The sequence below is a fragment of the Polyodon spathula genome, chromosome 19 (genome assembly GCF_017654505.1).
Source record: "Polyodon spathula isolate WHYD16114869_AA chromosome 19, ASM1765450v1, whole genome shotgun sequence".
Classification (NCBI taxonomy): Eukaryota; Metazoa; Chordata; class Actinopteri; order Acipenseriformes; family Polyodontidae; genus Polyodon; species Polyodon spathula.
In genome coordinates this window covers 25,420,240-25,441,281 of record NC_054552.1, presented here as the reverse complement: position 1 = coordinate 25,441,281, position 21,042 = coordinate 25,420,240, and the positions used below count along the sequence as shown (strand labels likewise).

Genomic DNA, 21,042 nt, shown 5'->3' with positions numbered 1-21,042 from the left:
ATTTTGTTTTTAAATCAAAATGTAAGCATTACAAGTTTAAATAAAAGTAAGTACATTTTTTAGTTATTTTTAAGACAAGGTTGATCCTTCTGTTTTCACAAAGCACATTTCGCTTCCCTTGTGTGCATTTTGAATCTTGAAAGAAGCTGATTTGGGCTGAGGTTCACATATAACAACATTGTGTTATATCTTAAAGCTGGTGAGATTAAAACTGTTGCTTGGTGAGGATGTTTGGTAAGAGTTTTTAATAATCATTTTCCTTTCTCCAGATGACAAAATCTGTGACCAGTCCGGAGGAGTTGGGAGGCCTAGCTTCTCAGGTCACCATAGACTATGGGCATCTGGCTCATCAGGGCCGACTGGCAGCAGCTACAGCCGAACCTGAGGAGGTGAGCACACTGTGTGCCCTGCTGCTCGGGGCACTTCACAGGCTACCGCTGCTCTCAGCAATGAGTCTCTCCCTTTTATTTTTAGGATCAGGATCATGCAGGAGTTCTGGCTTCCCATGAACATTTCTTAGAATCGTTTTTATAGATCAGGAGGCCTAATTGACTGAGCTATAGTATCAATGGCTAAATCTTGTCCTGTTTGAAACAGTGTATTCTTTTACTCACACGTGCAGCCTGGCTCTTTTTTGCATAGTGATTAAGACGCTTGCCTATTGTTTTTTATAAATAATGCAGACCTCTATGCAAAAGAGCCAAGCTTGTCTGCGTGTGGTTAATACAGCTTTTAACGTTACCTGTAATGACGGTGCATCACACAACACTGCCCAGTGTTACACCTGGGCATGCTATGGATGTAGATCAGGATAATAACACCTGAAACGTGTTATACGAATGCAAGACCGAATACACGTGCCAGTTTGCTCACCTTAGGCACAACTTTTAAAAATCTCTTATGTTTGTACCCTCACTAACCCTCGCTGTAATTGCTGTTGTTCCAGATTGGGTTCCAGATAAAAACCCGAGTCCAGGAGCTGGGTCATGGCTGTATCTTTCTGGTTCAGAAAGCTGGAGCTCTGCAGATCACCCCCACAGACAGCTTCACCAAGAGAGAGTTGATCGAGTGTGCCCGAGCAGTAACTGAAAAGGTAACTTTTTTTTTTTTTTTTTTCTTGTACTGATGGTGGATGTTCTGTTGTTTTCCCGTTTTTGTACTTTGGTTATGTATTTAGCCAGGAACATGTTTATCCTATTTGACAAAGCTCTTTTACAAGGCTGTTTCCAGATGCAACTTTTGCTGCTTTTACCAGTTTTTATATTTGTTTTGAATCCAGGAACTACAATCAATTTCTGTGCCTGTGTATTTGAAAATCAAGAACAAGCTGTTTTTCCTTAAGATAAACAATAAACAATGTTATAGTTTGTATGTTTTGCTTGCCACAGTAACAATTGTCTAATTGAAAAAGTGATTCCAGGTGGCAGGGTTGTATAAGGTCATTCATATTTAATTACAGGGAGATGGTTAACTTTCTAAGTTTAAGTTGGGAAGGATTTAAAATGTGTGGTTAAGGGAAAGGGAACATTCTTCTTTTTGTTTTCTATATTTTAATTTTACATTTTCAACCCCCCTTTACAGTTTCCATTTTGCTGATCTCCTTGCGAAATAGATTGCATATCAGCAGAACTCTTTCCTGCACAGCCTACTTTTGATCACTTATAGTCCGCTTAAAAGGGATGCCATCCACTTAAATTAAATAGCAGCCATGCAGTGTTCACTGTTACTCTACAATGCTAGACTACACTTACCACATTCTTTGCTTGTTTATCATGTATGCACTCCAAGACCTTTTTATGCTTATTTTGCCAAGTGTCGCTATGTTGAAATCATGTGGTTGTTTGTTTGTTTGTTTGTTTTTTTATTTATTTATTTTTCTTACCAGTTTTGAATCGGATGCGCTTCATTGTTTCTGCAACTAGGTGGCAGACAACTGAAGTACACGTTAAAAACAACAAGCAGAGTAGCGTTTGGACTTCCATTAAGACATGGAAGTTTTCCTTAGGGCAAGAAGTCTTAACCTAAACTAGGGGGCAGTGATGGTAAATAAGTTATTTATAGTAGACTACAAAAAGAAGAAATTTGACATCTTTAAGCCGTTATCAGAGCGCACCTGAGAAAACAGGTCTGAGTGAGCAAGCACATCTTTTCTGAAGTGCCCTGAAAAGTACTACTTTTTTTTATTGTTTGTAGGTTTCTATGGTTCTGTCTGCTCTTCAGGCTGGAAATAAAGGAACTCAGGCCTGCATCACTGCAGCCTCCGCGGTGTCTGGCATCATCGCGGATCTCGACACCACCATCATGTTTGCTTCGTCAGGCACCCTCAATGCTGAGAACGAGGAGTCGTTTGCCGATCACAGGTCAGAGACTCAAAGCCTTTTTACTACCTATGGAAATGTTTTTCATGTTTCTGGTAGGTTTAAATGTGTATGTACAGCTGTGGCAGGTGATGTAGGTCACTGACGATCTTGTTTCTTACTTTTCTCTACAGACCCTAGTATTACCTGTATCATTAATACTCATTTGTTTTTAAACCTCAGTTTACTTTAATTACCTGCACCAAATAGATTGCAGTAATCCTCAGCTTTGGGCTGTTATGAGAAAACTCAGTTGAGGAGATGTTAATGTAATTATCTTAAAAGCCACACAGTAAATGTGAAGATGAATGTTGGTCATTAATATAAATGTATGTAGCAGAAGCAATGAAACTTTCCATTAATTTTTATCTTGGTTTCAGAAAACTCCATATATTAGATTAGGAGTAGGCTATTGGCAATTATAGTAGAATGACATTAAACGTTTTGGAATGAACTGGCTTTGTAAAAAAGATGCCTTGGTTTTTCTCCTATTAGTGACTTCTTATACAATGGTTTTATTTTTATATGGAAAGAGCACAGCGCTGGCTATAATGTGTGGAAGCTGTGCATGAAAAGGGATTTGAGTAACCATGGATATTGTATCCTTGCCTCTGACAGGGAGAATATATTGAAGACTGCCAAGGCCTTAGTTGAGGACACAAAGATGCTGGTATCAGGTGCTGCTTCCAGCCAGGACAAACTGGCCCAGGCTGCGCATTCTTCTGCTAATACCATCACACAGCTGACTGACGTGGTGAAGCTGGGAGCCACCAGCATTGGATCAGATGACCCGGAAACTCAGGTAAACCTGAATAAGAGCAGAGAACACTGTGGGTCAGCACCGTGTCGTTCATTTACTGTGCGTCTCGGTCAGCCTGCTAACCTGAGAAGGGGTGAGGAGCATCATCAGGATGTTTAAGGTATGGACCCGTAGGACTAATCCTAATGTTCAAAATGTTGTCCCGCCACAGGCACATGCATTACAGACAAGTTGAAGCATTTGTAAATGTATTTGTGAATATATTAATGTTCTACAGTTTTGGCATGTGATTGAAGACTTCTCGGTTCCTGCACTGTTGAGATTTGGAAGTGTTGAGATTCAAGAGGATGTAAAGCCACTCTCTTCAAATCTACAGATTGTGATACAACACTATTGCTGTACAGTGTATACTGATTTTAAATAGACAATGATTTCCAAGCATTAAAACTATTTTTCCCAAAATGTATTTCCAGCGGCTGCAGTGTGAAAAATGACAGTACTGTTTTACAAAGAGGTTGATGTTTCTACAGGTTGTGCTGATCAATGCAGTGAAAGATGTTGCCAAGGCTCTGGCTGAATTGATCGGGGCCACGAAGTGTGCTTCAGGCAAGCCGGCTGATGACCCCTCCATGTACCAGCTCAAGAGCGCTGCCAAGGTAAGGAACAGTCCTGCCGGGGCAGATGGCATCCGACAAGCTTCTCAGGCTGGGCTCTTGCCTTCTGGGTTCAGTTGCTGGATAGCATATCCAATTGGCTTGACAGCGGGAATGACCATGTATTGATCTTTGGTCCTCCTGAACAGTAAGTGACTTGCAGCTCATTTATTTATTGAATAGACTTGCTCAGTACATCGTCAAGAAGGGTAGACTGTGTCATTTATGTGTTAGACCTCCACTGTGGATCAACATGTGAATAAAATGCCTCTTTTACACTTTCAGGTCATGGTGACCAATGTCACGTCACTTTTGAAGACTGTGAAAGCTGTGGAGGATGAAGCCACTCGAGGGACCAGAGCACTTGAAGCTACAATCGAGTGCATCAAACAGGAGCTGACGGTAAATAAATGAGCTGAGAGTGTATCTGCACTAGTGATGCTTGCCAGTTCCAGGAGACAGTTATACCATCTTTATTTAGCTTTTTAAACAGTGTTGTGCTGTAACTGATGTACTCTGACCTGGCACTATTGCTTGATGTGGATGCCTTATCTGCAAGTGTGTTTCATCCCCCTTTTGTGGAAACTTTCTATAATACAATAGAAATATTAGTTGGTATTTTCAAGTGTATGTTAATGTAACTGGGGAGGTATAAAATATATACTTCAAATGCATTGAATCTATCTATTGACACTGGCAATGTATAACATTATAAGGTAAGGAAGAAACCTGCAATTGTCTTCTTTCCTTACATTTTAATTAAGAATCCCTTTGAAGGGGGTTATACAAACGGAATATTTTGGCCATACTGCACCTATTTACTTGTCAAGGTATATAGCTTCTTGTATTAGTATTGTTGGTAACTTATTTAAACACAGTTTGCCAGAGGAACTTAAGCACTAATGGCTTCAATTTGAAAAAAAACATTTGGGCCTACATGAATAAATACCCCAAAACTCTGGTGTCACTTTGCTGTAACACAAAAACATACAGCGATTTATTTAAAACAAAATAAAAATATTTTTGGAAGATAAACTATCAGAGTCAAACCTGTTCAAATCTATTGATCCTCTTCCCAGGTGTTCCAGTCAAAGCAGGTGCCGGACAGGGTATCTACACCTGAAGAGTTCATCCGGATGACTAAAGGCATCACCACGGCAACTGCCAAAGCTGTGGCAGCTGGCAACTCTGCGAGACAGGAGGACGTGATCGCAACAGCCAACCTCAGCCGCAAAGCCATTAGTGACATGCTGACCACCTGTAAGGTAGAAAGAAACATGAAGCACAACAGGAGTCAATTTTGCAGTAAAAGTTTGAAATATGCAATTGAGTTCTTCCACCATTAGGTGGAACTGTATAACACCATGTAACAATTTTTTTTTTTTTTTTTTGGTTCCTGGGTAGCAAGTGTTATTTCCTAATTGCTTATGCCTCAAAAGTATAGAAAATGGCTATTATTCCCCACAAACTTTCCTTTTGTGACCAGGACAGTGATATTTTGAAATGTACCTATTTTCTAGAACATTCCAGATAGATTCACTGCTGAGTAAACTTCTAGAACTTTCCAGTAATATAAATAGTAGTATAAATACAGGGGCCTTAAGCCCACCAGTTAAGTTTAGTTCCAGCTGCCTAAGTGGATACATATCTGCATTTTTCTGAGATGGCATCAAGAGGCTGCAGTGGTGGCATTCCTGATGGGTCTCCAAGGCGGTTTTACCAAGTTTCCCTGCTATCTTTGCCTTTGGGACAGCAGGGACACCAAGGCGCACTACCACAGGCGGGACTGGCCACAGAGGACCGAGTTCTGTGTGGGGAGGAACAACATCAAGTGGGAGCCGCTGGTGGACCCCCGGAAGGTGCTGATGCCACCACTGCACATCAAATTGGGCCTAATGAAACAATTTGTCAGAGCGCTAGATAAGGAGTCGGCAGCCTTCAAGTACCTTCAAGACTTCTTCCCTAAGCTATCTGAGGCAAAGGTCAAAGCCGGTGTCTTCGTCGGACCACAGATAAAGAAGATCCTGGAGTGCAATGAGTTCCCCAAGAAGCTCACTAGTAAGGAGAAAGCGGCTTGGAACAGCTTTGTCGCAGTGGTTCGGGGCTTCCTGGGCAATCACAAGGCCGAAAACTATGTGGAGCTGGTTGAGACTCTGGTGAAGAACTACGGCACAATGGGCTGTAGGATGTCCCTCAAAGTCCATATCCTTGATGCTCATCTTGATAAATTCAAGGAGAACATGGGAGCTTACTCGGAGGAGCAAGGCGAGCGCTTCCACCAGGATATACTGGACTTTGAACGCCGCTACCAAGGATAGTATAACGAGAACATGATGGGAGACTACATTTGGGGGCTGATTCGTGAAAGTGATTTACAGTATAATCGTAAATCTCGAAAAACTACTCACTTCTAAATCTTTTGTAGTCATTTTTGTATCACTTTAGTATAAATACATGTTAATTTGGATTCATATGTTGTTTTTTTCTGACTTTATGTGAACGAAAAGACACAAATTCTCCCGTTTTCTCATTGGAAATAGGTATATTTCAAAATATCACTGTCCTGGTCACAAAAGCAAAGTTTGTGGGGAATAATAGTCATTTTCTATACTTTTGAGGCATAACAATTAGGAAATAACACTTACTACCCAGGAACAAAAATTGTGTTACATAGTGTAATCTGTGAATTGGAACACACACGTTTAAATTTATCTCAGACTTTCTAACCTTAGTTAGTTTTTACAGTTTTAATTCTGTAGAATTATACCACAAAGGTTCAGCTTTATCTTGATGTATTTAAAGTATTTTCCATCTTTTAATAAATGAATATATTTTTTCTTTAATAATACTGGAAGTGGTGTAATTTTCCTGTACAAAAATGTAGTGCTTTGTAGCGGCAATAGGCCCAAAAACAGTTGGCAATAAGGAGGCAGCCATTTCCTAAAACAAAGAAAATGTGAGCTAGCAAGTCCGCTTGAATGTCACTGCACTTAAAACAGATTGATTTCCAGCTGTTTTAGATTGTTCAAACTTGACAAAGGACTGGAATGTGGTCCAGAATGCTGGTTTAATATTAAATGTGGTCAAAATACTTTCTTTTTTGGGGGGGGTGGGTGGGTTTGGTATTTAAGAACTATTTACATTTCAGTAGTGTAAGCAAAGTCAATGTACATTCTTTTAAAATACGGAGAATCCAGAGAGGTGGGGAGGAAGAGCTCCAAGGATGAGGGCATGCAAATGCAAATCTTTGACTCCCACTTCTTTCCTGTACATTTAGCAAGCTGCTTATCACCAGGAAGTGGGTGACGATGTGCGAATCCGTGCCCTGCGTTTTGGGGCGGAGTGTACCATTGGCTACGCTGAGCTGCTGGAGCACGTTCTATTGGTAGGTTGATTTCAACTTGGATTGTTGCCTTGTGGCAGTTCTAAATTTGTATTGGCTACTCCCTGCACTAAAACCCTAGCTTTTTGTTTTGTGTTTAACAGTGTTAAATTGACAATTTCATTTGTATTAGTGACTTTCAAGGTAAGTCCTCCCAAGATGTTTATTAATAATAATAATCTATAATAAACTGATAATGTTCAAACAAGCCAATGTTGCAGTTTGTTATTGTTTTACTACCAAAAATCAATTTTTGTGATTTTTCTTTTCAAAAGGGAAAATGATGCTATGGCCCAGCTATTTGTGTCTCAAATGTTGCCAGGAATACATATTGCTAACCAAAGCTGTCTTGTTTGGGATCCAGCCCAAGAGTCCCAACTGCTGCATTTCCGTGGCTCTGGGGGTGTAATATGTATTGAAATATCAGTGGCTGGCAGTTAGATATTTTTTTTTTAGGATGTGAGCTAAGTGAACACCAAATTAAACGAACAAAATCTGAGCTGCTGCATTTCATCTGCAATTTAAGAAGCCAGCAAACTTGAGACATGCGCCAGTTGTTATTGGCAGCATTAGACTTTAGTACCTTAAAGGTTTATATATGTATATATTCAGCTATCTTTCATTGTCAAGTTCAAAGAGTTTTGGAAGTAGACAAAAGTCAAGCAAAGATTGGATATCAAGAAAAATGATAACCCGTATCTCACCCATAACTTAGACATTTTAAAAACTAAAGAACCGTTAAGTGTCTGTTTCTAAAGTTACTTGTCAAAATGTTTCTTACTCAGATTGTATTTTGTATGGGCTGTATAAAGCTGTTTTTCTGGTTTCATTAGATTAACTGTATGTCTCCTCGATTTACAGTTTATTATAGTTTTAACCTGCACCCATTTAGCGTTTTTGAAGTTCTGGAGCAGGATACCATATCAAACATATAGGGCATATTGTACCTGACTCTCTTGATTTCCTAAATGCAGGTTCTTCAGAAACCAACTCCTGAACTGAAGCAGCAGTTAGCTGGGTTCTCGAAACGTGTGGCGGGGGCTGTCACAGAGCTCATTCAGTCAGCTGAAGCTATGAAAGGTGAGGGAAAGCAGCTCCAATGTTGGTAGACATTTGGGCCCTTTAGTAAGACAGTGTCCTTAGAAATACAGGCCATTGATAGTTCATCATAGTATTCTCACTTAAACTACTTACTGTATAAAACACCAAGGTTTGTAGCTGAATTCTGGTGTCTTTAATATGACACCATCTTCCTCTTTTTTTTTTTTTCTTTCTATAAAGCCAATGCTATCCACAAATCCTTTAATTTTCTGAGTATGGCAGGGAGACTGTATGCATGCAAATGCATGTAACTTGGGAATATGTTTGAATAGTTTCATGTTTTATCACTAAATCCTATTAATTTGTCATTTGTATGTATACACATGTATTCTGCCCTCAATCCATCTGTCTAACTAAAAGCAGTGCAATCGGATACGATTTAACGACCCTCCCACTCTCCTGTCTTAACTGGTCAGTAGCTCACTGCATTAATGCACATTTCTTTTTCCTTTGCCTCAGACGGGGGTAAGTGAATCCTGCTGTGTCATTTTGATACACAGGAGCCAGGATATCGAACATCAGCACTAAATTGAATCTCATGCTAAAAATCTACTTGAGTAAAGTGATGAATATTTTAATGTTACAATGTGATAGTTGTTTAAAACTTTAGAAAGTTTCAATAGTATGATATTATATAGTCCATGTGAAAAACGGTTTGAAATGTAAAAATACAACATGCATAGTAAGGGTGATTGTGTTACTCGATACCAGTGCTGTCCAACACATGGTTCTTTAGCCATGTATTGCTCCTTGAACTCCAAACTGCTACAGTGTTCTCACTGTTCTTTGTGGCATGCTTTAAGGTAACGAATGGGTAGATCCTGAAGATCCTACAGTCATTGCGGAGACAGAGCTGCTGGGAGCTGCAGCATCCATAGAGGCTGCAGCCAAGAAACTGGAACAGCTAAAACCAAGAGCCAAGCCAAAGGTATGTGCACAGGAGGAATGGCTCCGATAAGACAAGCACAACAATACCATACAGTATACAGAGATTGGACAAACAGGTAGAAACATCTGCAGCAACACGGTCAGTGTGTTGATTATAGAGCCACCATGGCCTGCCTGGATGGCAGTGAGTTGGCATAAGTACACAAGGTGTGTCAGTTGTTATATAGGGATTGCGTGAGCATTCCTCAATGAATAATGTGCACTAAACTAGAATGAGACAGTTCCTACTGAAATATTTATTGCAGGGATGGAAATAAGATTCCTATTATGTAGTAGTTTTCCTCATTCCAGGTTTTAAAACCGCTATGCAAAGAGTCTTATTTCCTTCCATGTATAGGCAATACAGAAGCACCTACCAAGTGAGGTGTTGTCTTTCCCATTGTGACTGAAACTGATTTGCAGGGGGAGAGGCAGCTTTTATAGGTTTCTGAATATATCTCAAGGGCTGCAGATTGAACAGCAAATGAATACTGTAGGTCAGGTGAGTCCATTCACACAAAAGTGTGGCCTACAAATAGCAGGTATTCTGTAGTTTCTTCAACCTCCTGTGTATTTTTGGAACACTCATTGTGGAAATTATCTCTGTTAGCTATGTACCGTAGTCAACAAGTTGAGATTTATAGTACATCTATACAAAGGGAGAGCAGTCAGTCCTAGGCATTCAGTTCAGACAGGATATAATGGCCAGGAATGTGCTGTGTGCTCTTTGTCATGACTCCCCTGTCTGTGTGCAGCCTTTGTGAGTAATACATAACCAGCACATGTGGGAACACAATGTACATCTAAGAATTGGAACACATACATAGAAATGCTATTTACTGAACTCTGCCATCAGGGTAGGTTTCTAGTTGTAAAAAGCCTGACTAAGTTGTTCTCGATTTTCATCTATGTGAAATATTAAAGACTCTACTGCTTGTAGCTGACATCCAGAAAGTCCCCCACCAGGACCACACCGGGTGGGTGGTGGTGGGGGGGGGGGGGGGGGGGGGGGGATAGGACTTGATATTAAAGTAGCCACTGTTTCTGGAATATGATTGTCTTGTAAGATTCCCTCGTGTGAGTTGTGCCTGTCTGTCTGTTGGTTTGATAAACATGACTGCTCTATAAAACGGAGCCTAAATACCCCTGCAGCAGTAGTTGGTTTTCACCAGGATACAACTCAATTGATAGTTCTGATAACTCAATTTTTCTCCACTCTTACAAAATAGTAGCTACATTCAGTAACACCTGCTACACGTATGGAGGCGTCTAGGATAACATGATCTAAGCTGCAGAGTCCCACATTCCATATTCATATAAAAATAACATGTATTGCTGTGTACTTCTTCCAGAGTTTAACCTTATTTTGCACTGTACTCTACCATTAAGCATGCTTTGTTGACAGTCAAAAAAAGGCAGCATTTAGGTAGCTCCCTCCTTGAAGCACACCTGTCCTGCTTTCCTTTGTTAGCCAATTTCTCAGCACATTTTCTAGTTCTGATATTGCCCAGAAGCACACATTTAATAAAGGGGAATGACATTTTTCCAAATTGTGAAAAAGTAGAATTTGTCATAATTACCTACTCATCACTATTCCACATGGGTTCAGCACTAATGAAAATTAATAAAAATGGCTGTTTCTGTACTGTATTATGGCCTACTCAGTACTTTTAGCTAGTGTTTAGCTTAACTATGGTATGATGGAGAGGCTGTCCTGTTTGTTGATTTTAAGGACTGTGTCTGAAACATAATCCACAAAGTCAAGGAAGTTAACCCCCCATCCCATCAGTCCTCTGCACACTCCCTTCCCAGTTATCCTGTCTCCCCCCTGCCCCACCTCTCATCCCCAGCATTAGGCGGTGTGTTTTGACCAGTGGCAGCGTGCCCCAGTGTCTCAAGCTGATATCAAACCTGCTCTGCAGGACTCTGTGTGATATGTTTGATATATTAGGTTGTTATTCAATCCAACTATATATCAAACATATTCCTACAGTGTCCTGCCCTGTCTCCAGACGTTTATGCTTTGTGTGTTCTGTTGTAAATTGTTTCATGCTGATGGTCTTGTGTGTCAGAGCCAAAGAAGCAATGTTAGCTTTTCTCCTGCTGTTCTATTTGGATTTCCTAAGAGAGACTCATAACGTGATGACATTCTGTTGTTACCCTGGCAGGCGCAGAAGAGAAGCTTATTAGATTTTATTTCTCTTGATCTTAGCCTTAGAAAGCTCATGTCGTATTGGTGTTTGTTTTTTAGGGCATCTTCTTTCTAAGGTCAAAAAGATATCTTGCACATGAAACAATGATTTTAGTTGCCGTACAAACCCTCAACCTCCTTTTGTGTTGTGATTTGTAGGTTGGAGTAGTGGAGATGAAATTCTAACGAGGCATATAAAGTGCCAATGTTGTCTTGATCGCACTTGTTAACCCAGGAGCAGGTACTGGAGCTGGAAATCCAGGGACTGCAGTCCCGCCTATCTCCAGAAGGTGTCACCATTAGGAAGGGGTGTCCAGCAATGAGGGCAATTGATTTGATTTTTTTTGTTTTTTTTGTTTAATCAAAATGGCTTTTATATTTGTAGCCTGAATATAGATGTGTAGTTTTATTTGCTGTTTTCCTAAAATACAGGGTAAAAACAATCTCCAGTAGTAGAAATACCAATCAATAAATAAACAAATCCTTAGAGGTTCTTTCTTTCCATGGGTACTGATTTAAAACTGAACTGTTGTATGATCTTCGCTTGTAATAAGCCCTTTAGCAAGCATTGAAACAAAGTGGATCGTGATGACAAACGCATCATTCAAGTTAATCCCAAACATGCTCCACTTGATTGCGTTCTGCAGATTGTGGTGGTCTTGGAGGATCCCTGAAATGTCATGCTATTCATTCACACACACACACACACACACACACACACATCTGGCAGGGTGGATGGTACATTATAAATGAGTCTTTCAGAGTAATCAATACCATCCTCACACCAGTGGTAGACTGGTTCTAGTGAAGTGGCCTGCTAGTATATGACACTAAAGCTGGAGATGAGTGTTTAAGAGTAAAGTATATGCTAAAGGTAGATTTAAACAGACTTGATGTTAGCATAGCTTCATATAAATCCATATGTAACTTTCCAGGGTTATTCAAACACATCACACACATTTAGAAACAGCTTTTGTGGTTTGGCTTCCAAATTAATCTAAGTGGCACACAATTTTTATGGCAACATCATTTTTGTTCTTGCATGATGGCATTCTAAAATTTTGTATTTTTTTTGTATAAAAATAAAAAAAATGAAATCGTGGTGCATCCCACACATTCATATGGAACCATAAATTAATTTTGAAATAAAACTCAAAGTGCATGTAATGATGATAACACTTGGTAGCTCTTTGTAACTGGATCAAAAACTACATTTAATTCCTGGTAATCGTGATCGTGGTGCCTTTCTTTGCCAGTTCCGGATGTATATATGGTCATTTTGTTCTGCTTACAGCAAGCGGATGAAAGCCTGGACTTTGAGGAGCAGATCTTGGAGGCAGCCAAATCCATCGCCGCGGCGACCAGCGCTCTGGTGAAATCGGCGTCAGCAGCACAGAGAGAGCTAGTGGCGCAGGGAAAGGTGAGTACAGAGGAGACCATACAGCATGGATATATGAACTGCTTAATCTCCAGGCATTTCATACAGTTGCTTGCCCAAGCGAGATAGTGCCTTGGTTCAGTCTGATAAAACCTTATCTTTTTTTTTTATTATTATTAGCTACAAATGTCAACTTTTTACTTGTTTGCAATTTTTGCTTTAGACTTTAGTTTTTAAAATGACCCCTAAAACATAAGTTGAACGCTTTTTTTTTTTTTCTGAATGGTTTATCACACCAAGTTGGAGTCCTCAAAGCAAAGGTCATCTTTTTTTTTTTGTTATGAGAAAACAATTTAAAGTCTTTTTGCCATTATTTCATGTTAGATGACTTCCATTTTATGAAACTCTTTTGGACTTTGGCTTGAAAAGGCCTTTTGTATCAGTTTCCCGAGCTTCAGCAAATGAAATGTTTACTGATTTTATGTATTTTTCTCTATCTAAATAGATGCAGCATTATGTTACCACTGACAGATGAATATCCGTGCTGAACTGTATATAGTTTGAGGAGAAATGTTAGAAAAATGAACCCAAAGCAACCAGGAATTTTGAATACTGTTTTAAATTAGAAATAATGTTTTGTGGGCAGTTATTTTAAAGGTTTAGAAGGTTGCAAATAAAAAAAAAACAATGTTAATTGTTACTGATCTCCACAACAGTGCAAAATGCAATTGCTTGAACAGCTGTTTTCTTTAATATTTTGGGGCTGTTTAAGCTGGAAAAGCTTCTGGCTGCCTCAGCAATGATTGGAATTAGAGCCAGACTTCAAGTTTGCTTTGACTGAAAGAGTGCTTGACAATACTGAAAGCATTCTCCACTGGGATGGGCCATTTTATACAAATTAAAATAGGAGTAAAAAGTTGATGATAATGATATGAACAGTGTTGTTATTTTTTTTTAATTTTTTTACATAAATCATTTTTGTGTTTTTGTTTCTCAAATGTGACTAAACGTGTGGTCACTATAGAGCATTGCATATTATTATTATTATTATTATTATTATTATTATTATTATTATTATTATTATTATTATTATTATTATTCATTTAACTTTAATATCTGTAGAATATCTGTGTCCAAGTATGGAGAGCATTCTCTTTTAAAAAGTTATCTTAAAATTTAAATTTCTAGTTGAAAAATAAACACAGATTGATCAATTAATTCAATTAACTCCTAATTTTTAGGTCACTAAACAGTAATTATTGTGCAAGTCAATTTAAAGCATTTTTACCCGCTGCCTTTCGAGGGCTGTGTTCTGCCTCTAGCTGCTCTGAACTGTGTGTTTTTGTGCCATAGGTTGGCTCTATCCCTGCCAATGCTGTAGATGATGGTCAGTGGTCACAGGGTCTTATATCTGCTGTGAGTATCATCTTTTCATGTTGCTTCTGTACGTGGCTTCAGATTACTTTCTCCACATCATACGTGGCTTTTTAATGAGTTAATGCAAAGGTAATGATTTCCTTTGTTCCCAGTTTGATACAATCTGCATTCTGCTCATTATTTGCATTTGGTGCATTTACGTCCTTATGTTCTGTATTCATTTTAGGCTCGGATGGTGGCGGCTGCTACCAGCAATCTGTGTGAGGCAGCCAATGCATCTGTCCAGGGCCATGCCAGCGAGGAGAAACTAATCTCCTCTGCCAAACAAGTGGCCGCATCAACAGCACAACTACTAGTAGCCTGTAAAGTGAAGGCAGACCAGGACTCTGAGGCAATGAGGAGACTACAGGTAGGTAACACATTACATGCAGAAGGCATCCCAGCCAGTTTATATTTCAAGCTGTGGCGCACACGAAGAGATTGAGAAAAAAAAAAAAACTCTGTTTACAAAATACAGTGCATTCCTCCAGACCACACTGTTAACAAGAGGGAAGGGGCAATGTTTTACAGAGCTTTGAAAGCACTACTGTGTCCACAACATATTTTCCTTGTTTGTATTAACAAATGTGGCTGCTTTTTTGTTTCTCTCTGTTTTAAGACTAGTTTTAAAGCATTAACAGTACCTGTCTTACTATCTACTGTTTCAGACACTTTTATTCATTCTGTATGTTCAGGGCCAGGGGATATTGTTTGCTAACACACTGATGTTTCTTGTTCTTCCAAGTACATTCTAGCTCACACAAGTCAATTAAAGTCTATACAAAGTGTTTATCAGCAGTACACCACTAAGAAAGGAAGCTGCAACTGTTTTCCCTCTCAAAGGCTGCTGGGAATGCTGTAAAGAGAGCATCGGATAGCCTGGTCAGAGCGGCTCAGAAGGCGGCGTTCGACAAGAATGATGCCGCTGACGTGGTGGTCAAAACGAAATTTGTTGGCGGAATAGCGCAGGTATGGATTCCATGCTGGTTAGTGGTCTTGCACCTTTGTCAGGGTAGCGACAGACACCACAAAAACATTTCCCATCGACCTGAGTTTGGATCCTTCAAACGTTCTAGAACAGTTTTGTACTTTGAATTATTAACTTTAAGGAATGTTTTGGTAAGGGTGCTTTTTTAAACAGTGAATAAAGTACTAACCTTCTCTAATATTGTTTTAAAAGGGGTCTGTAAACTACAGACTTAATTTAATTAAGAAAAATGGGATTACTTTTTTTTTCTGTCCTACAGATGTATTGTTCCATGCGAGTTTTCATATAGCTAGTGCGGTTTATCAGTCAAATGCCACTCATCTAGCATTTGGCCATTTAAGAAAACCAGTGCTTCTGTCTAAAGTCCCTGAACATATCTACTGTACTGTAGGTCCTACAATTTTTAATGTCAGCATATCCCAGACTCCAAGTGCCCTTTTAGATTTGGACTGTGTATCCAAACTTAAATCCTCAATGCTCTACAGTAATTTCCGCTCACGCAGCAGATATAGAATTCCATAAACCACCTACGGTTGAAAAAGGGTAGAGCTCGTTGCCAGATTTTTTTTTTTTTTTAAAACACATCTGTTTCAGCTGTGGGTTTTTTGAAGTGGACAAATGATATGTACTTGACGGCAGCTTTCTTCCAAAAGGGAAACATGAACAGCTCATTTTAATTTGTTGCAAGTACAGTAAATAAATCATAGGACTGCAGATGTTTAATTCACATCATGCCACTAAAACCAAACTACATTTTGCCTTAATACGTCTTGAATTTTGGAAGTAGCCAACCTCCAACCCAGTTTAATGGGACATTTTACTTCTGGATATTTTATTGTGTACAGACTTTGTTTACAAAATCTGTTTTGTATTGGACGCTCATTAGGGGAATGATCTACACAACGATTAATCATATTGTAAATCAAGGGCTTTCCAACTTAAATAAAAACAAATCATTGACGCAAAGGGTCGAGAAACACTCGGTGTATTTCTAAGTTTACTTGACAAGTACTGGTCCACGTATCCACAATATTCAGCATTCTTTGTAATTATATATTTTTTAATCCAGTTAGTGTAACAGGCAGTGTTTTATGACGCGCTGCTGTTACAGATTTCGTGCCCAGCCTCTGCCCTGTTTACTTTGTTCGACTAATGTGACAGATAAGAAATATGTTACTTAATATTCCGTCCCTTTAGTTCACAGTCAAAGCGAGCGTACGTACTGTGAATAATGTGAGTGCGCTGTACATGGAGTGACGGACCCCTGACTGACCTGTGCTCTCTGATGCAGATCATTGCAGCGCAGGAGGACATGTTAAGGAAAGAGAGGGAGCTGGAGGAGGCGAGGAAGAAACTGGCGCAGATCCGGCAGCAGCAGTACAAGTTCCTGCCGACAGAACTGAGGGAGGACGAGAGCTAAACAAAGGAACTTTGCAATTTCTTAATCTTTACCATTCAAAGGGACAGTATACCTGTAACCAGTACAGTAGCTGACAGCAAGGTGTGTGTACATTGTCTACATATGCTTCACTGTACAGTAGATAAGCAACATTTCTAGTGCCCAGCCGATAACACGCTACAGTAACTGCAATCAAAATCTGTTCTGTAAAGCAGATTATGAATATATGATTTGTTACCTCTGCAAAGGGATTTTTCGTAAATTGCTTTCGATGCGCTTCTATGAACTGCGTGCAAATTGAACATCAGTTTAGGATGCTTTTGTAACTGTGTATATCTGTGCATACACCAATACAGACTGACCTTTTGCAAAGCTGTTGTAGACTGGGAAATGTTTTTTCCTTTCCATGGTATGCATTTGTGCAGCACAGGCATATAACATTTATTTGATAGTTTACAGAGAAAACAATAGATGTATTGATTGCAGGTTTTTACAGTGCTACTGATTTAACTTTGCATTTAAGACTGAGGCAAGTCACCTTTTTATATATGTGACCCAAGTTGCTAATGAATTTACAGTGAGGTACAATTGCCATAGAGAACATTAAATGGTGCGTGATGACAAATGGATGCTGGTGGGTGATTGTAACAACTAGTCATATTTGTATAACTGTATAAATCATAGTAATTGATTCTTTAGCATACCACTTCAGAAAGCTTAAATGCAGACCCTGACTTTTTCTTCTTAACTCGCCATCCATTTAGCAACACAGATGCAGCTACCTAAATGAAAAACCTATTTGTGTTTTGTGAGCTTTGTGGAGTTTTAAAAAGTTGAATGCAAAGTTGAAGTACTTGGAGAGGTACACAAAAACTATTATAATGGTATCTCACTACAAATATTAATATAGTTGTTGTTTTGTTCTTTTAACCGAAAATTCCATGCACACCTTTGTATGATTACTAACATAAATGCTGCTGTACTGTTTTTAAATCGAATTCAAATACATAAAAAAAGCCACTCCACCTTCATTTATAGGGATAAAAAACACGTATATAAGGCTATTGTGCACCTCATTATAACAAACACGCACTGCTTGTTGCTTCTAATAAAGGTGGAGTGGAAGGTATATATTGTCCCTTTTGAAATACAATACTGTAATTGAGCCAAACCTGTTCAGAAGTGCCAACCTATCAAACACGGCAGTGCACTCGATCTAATATTGCACTGGGAAGTAGACTGTTTGAAGAGGTAGGTTAGAACAAGATAGATAGTTTTAACTTCCCAAATCCCCTCCACCCTGCCTTGCATGCACTACATATCCAGTACATATCAGGAAAGTTTATAGACCACTAGTAGTTAATGTGACTAGGTAGCACACACTAAGTAGGAAACAAAAAAATGCAGTTTTTTCCCCCTCCCCAACTAAAGGTTGAATTAGTTTATTTTGAAATAAAGAAAAAAAAAACACCTGTGGCTGTTCCCATGCAATGACGTACAGAGATTATGTGAATTACATTTTTATTATAGATCAGTAATATAGATTACTTTTTAAAGTCAGTGACGTAGTGGAGTATTTCAGTCAATAGGCTTTGCCCTTGTTTCTTATTGCAACAAACTGTTCTTCCATGTGTACGAGACAATGTATTCGGTCTTACCACTGTGTTGCAAGCTGCATAGTTTTTGGAAAACTTTTAGGGTCTTTTCAGAAATTGCAATCGAATGCTGACGGCATTATTTGAGTCAGTCCTGCCAAGCTTTGCATGTTTGGCATACATGGTCAGTCAGTTTTAGTCGGAAGGCTAGCAAAAATTGAGAGCTACAGGATGCAGCCAGCTCTTGTTTCAAGTGGTCACATGACAGTGTCCTATTCATGTTTTACAACTGAAATGACACTGTTATAACAGTGTTATAACTAGGCATTGTCTACCCCTGCATAATCTTAAATGCCTTTTTGTTTTTAAATACAGTATTTGAAGCACGTAAGTTCACTTTTGTTTTCAAATGTACCCGAATGTGAAAATGTAGTTTTAATTCATTGTCACTGTATGTTTTGAAAATGTGGCCCATTTCAAAATGCACTGCTGCAAACAATAGAGATATCCTTTAAATGTGTATTTTCCAACAGTATGCATCTTTCAGAGTCTTACAGCCAGAGTTTACAATATTCCCAGTTGATTCAGCTGACCATTTTTACAATGGGCCATATTCTCAAAACAGAGCTATGTATTTGTATGGGTATATATGGTTAGTTTGCCTGGGGTGCCACAAAGCCTACTTCTGACACCATGTACATGGCTTTACGCTACAGAAAACACTGATATTGAAGCACTACACACAATGAAGTTGTATTATTATTACTCATGCTACCGTTGCAAACAAGAAGGAATTCAGACAGGGCAGTGTCTTTAATGGGATAGCTTTGTTGCTGAGTCACAAATATGCTGCTTGGCTTGTTAACACAGGGTCTCTATGTGCGGTTTTGTACGGTCTGTGTAGCTTTTTTGTGCCTTAGTCTAATCGCACTTACATAGCCTCTATCTGCTATAAAGAGGGCGGCCTCCACGCACAGCCCTACTCACTCAGACCTCTGATTCTGTTTAGCAATTCTGCAATGATCCACACAGGTTGTGCCGTGCTTGTCTCGCCTCCTCGCATGAGCCTCCTAGTAACCTGCCTTGTTTCTTTGTTTGCAAGTTAACCAGGTGTCTTTCGTTAGAAAATAAGATGTGCTGGTGTAAACCTCTCTGTGTACACCATTCCATTAGCAAAGATGCATTATAACTTAAGTAAGGCAGACAGCCTAGGTCAAACTGTACTGTCTGCTTAGTTCTTGTATGTTACTAGTTTTTGTCTATTTTAGGCAACTGCCTCTACATTCTTCTTAAGCCACTATGAATGGAGTTGAAAAACAAATGTGATGACATTCTTAAAATATATAAATCTGTTTGGTATGATGTATTTTAAAACAAACAAACAATTACCGTACCTTTTAATTTTCATGCGTCTCTTCTTTAATAGACAAAATGAAAAATATTAACGAGAACTACAAGTAGACTATAAACTTGTTGTAATGCTGTATGTATACTATTTATCTGGCCACAAAAAATATTTTTTTGTATTCACCAAAATAAAGAGATTTCAAAGAAAATGGGTTTGTTTATTTTATTATGTCACTTTTGGCATTTCTGCAAAGCAGGCAATACATAATCTCCGTCAAGGTTACACAAAAACAGCAAATTGTGCACCTTCATTTAGTCAAACAATGGCTAGCCACAGTCAATGCAAGCTGTCTCATTCCTGACTTGATCACCCTCACCTAGACTTTTCTCAGGCTAGGTGTATTGTGTTGACTGTGTGATGGGGCTTAACCCATCTAGTACCATTATTCGCATTTGAGGACTGGGTATTTTCATCGTTTTTAGATCATTTTTAACTGCTATCTACCTGGTTGTTATAATGTTCTCTTTACCTTACTCTTCTGTTAACCACAAAAGTTGTCTAAATGTAACTTAATTCTGCAAATATGGCCTTTCAGGTTCTTTTATGACACCTCAGTATAAAATAAGAAACCGAAGACTAAAAATGATCATTTTCTTGGTGTTTTCCTATCTACAGTGGATGATAAAGCTCTATTCTCTGTGTTGAGCTTCATAGCCAGCGTGAAATTTCACTGCTCTGATTACGGACATGTCTAACTTGACTGTCCTTAAAAATAGGACATAGCAGTTTGTGGCTGAAACTAAGGAAATGTTGACATAGCGTGTATTGAAATTACAGAAACACAGGTCAGATTTCTTCAAAGAAAAATACTTTGGTATATAATGGGATGAAAACACCAAACTGTTAGTTGTGTCAGATTTTTACTCGGCGGCTACTAAAAATGTGGCGTATGTAAAGAACAGTTTTCACCCGTCGTTCTGCACCCACTATCAAATTAGCACTTTGACATCATTAATCCATTTAAATGATATTAAAATGAAGAAAATTGCATGGAATTGGCGGGGATTTGGAATATTAAGCGAGTGCAGACATGATAATGAGATGTGAGGATTTTGCCTTCCACTTGCAATTGTGGCCCTTCAAAAACCTTCCACTTCCTCTTACAAGGTGCAAACCATTGTAGAAGTGAGTAATTAAGACCTGCATAAAACCATACACCTTCAGAGACCTGTCATTGGCCTCAAGACAGCTGCTGTGGTACACTTCCTGATGCAGAGATGCTTGGCTCTTGTTGAGGACAGGCAGGGAAACTGTCTGAGAAGACCCTGCATATTCAACCCCAGGGTCACTGTTTGGGATGCCGGACGAAGCAGTAGTAAGGTGTTGTCATCTCACTCCTCAGGTCACCCTAGACCTAATCCCTGAATTTTACCATTTCACCTCCTGGTTGACTGTCCTCCTGGTAACACTGACAGCATTGACTTTCTCCACTATGGAGGACCATATGGCCTCTTTGGTAGCATAACTGATGTTAGCTGAGGCTTTTC

The 21,042-nt window shown here is 39.1% G+C and overlaps 1 protein-coding gene across 3 annotated transcripts in view; it reads left to right on the top strand.

Moving 5' to 3' along the window:
- Positions 1-19,447, top strand: part of LOC121294653 (talin-2-like) — a 123,649-nt gene extending 104,202 nt beyond the window's left edge. For 2 of the 3 annotated variants that reach the window (XM_041218599.1, XM_041218598.1), the window contains exons 45-60: positions 270-389; positions 947-1,093; positions 2,194-2,360; positions 2,976-3,159; positions 3,648-3,773; positions 4,056-4,172; positions 4,850-5,035; positions 7,048-7,155; positions 8,127-8,232; positions 8,713-8,718; positions 9,057-9,181; positions 12,666-12,791; positions 14,103-14,165; positions 14,353-14,535; positions 15,009-15,134; positions 16,445-19,447. In XM_041218599.1, the coding sequence (XP_041074533.1) occupies positions 270-389; positions 947-1,093; positions 2,194-2,360; positions 2,976-3,159; positions 3,648-3,773; positions 4,056-4,172; positions 4,850-5,035; positions 7,048-7,155; positions 8,127-8,232; positions 8,713-8,718; positions 9,057-9,181; positions 12,666-12,791; positions 14,103-14,165; positions 14,353-14,535; positions 15,009-15,134; positions 16,445-16,573 (2,019 nt within the window). In that variant the 3' untranslated portion in view covers positions 16,574-19,447. The remainder of the gene's footprint in view (positions 1-269; positions 390-946; positions 1,094-2,193; positions 2,361-2,975; positions 3,160-3,647; positions 3,774-4,055; positions 4,173-4,849; positions 5,036-7,047; positions 7,156-8,126; positions 8,233-8,712; positions 8,719-9,056; positions 9,182-12,665; positions 12,792-14,102; positions 14,166-14,352; positions 14,536-15,008; positions 15,135-16,444) is intronic. The other variant, XM_041218600.1, reaches the window with a different exon arrangement.
- Positions 19,448-21,042: the final 1,595 nt, after the last annotated feature.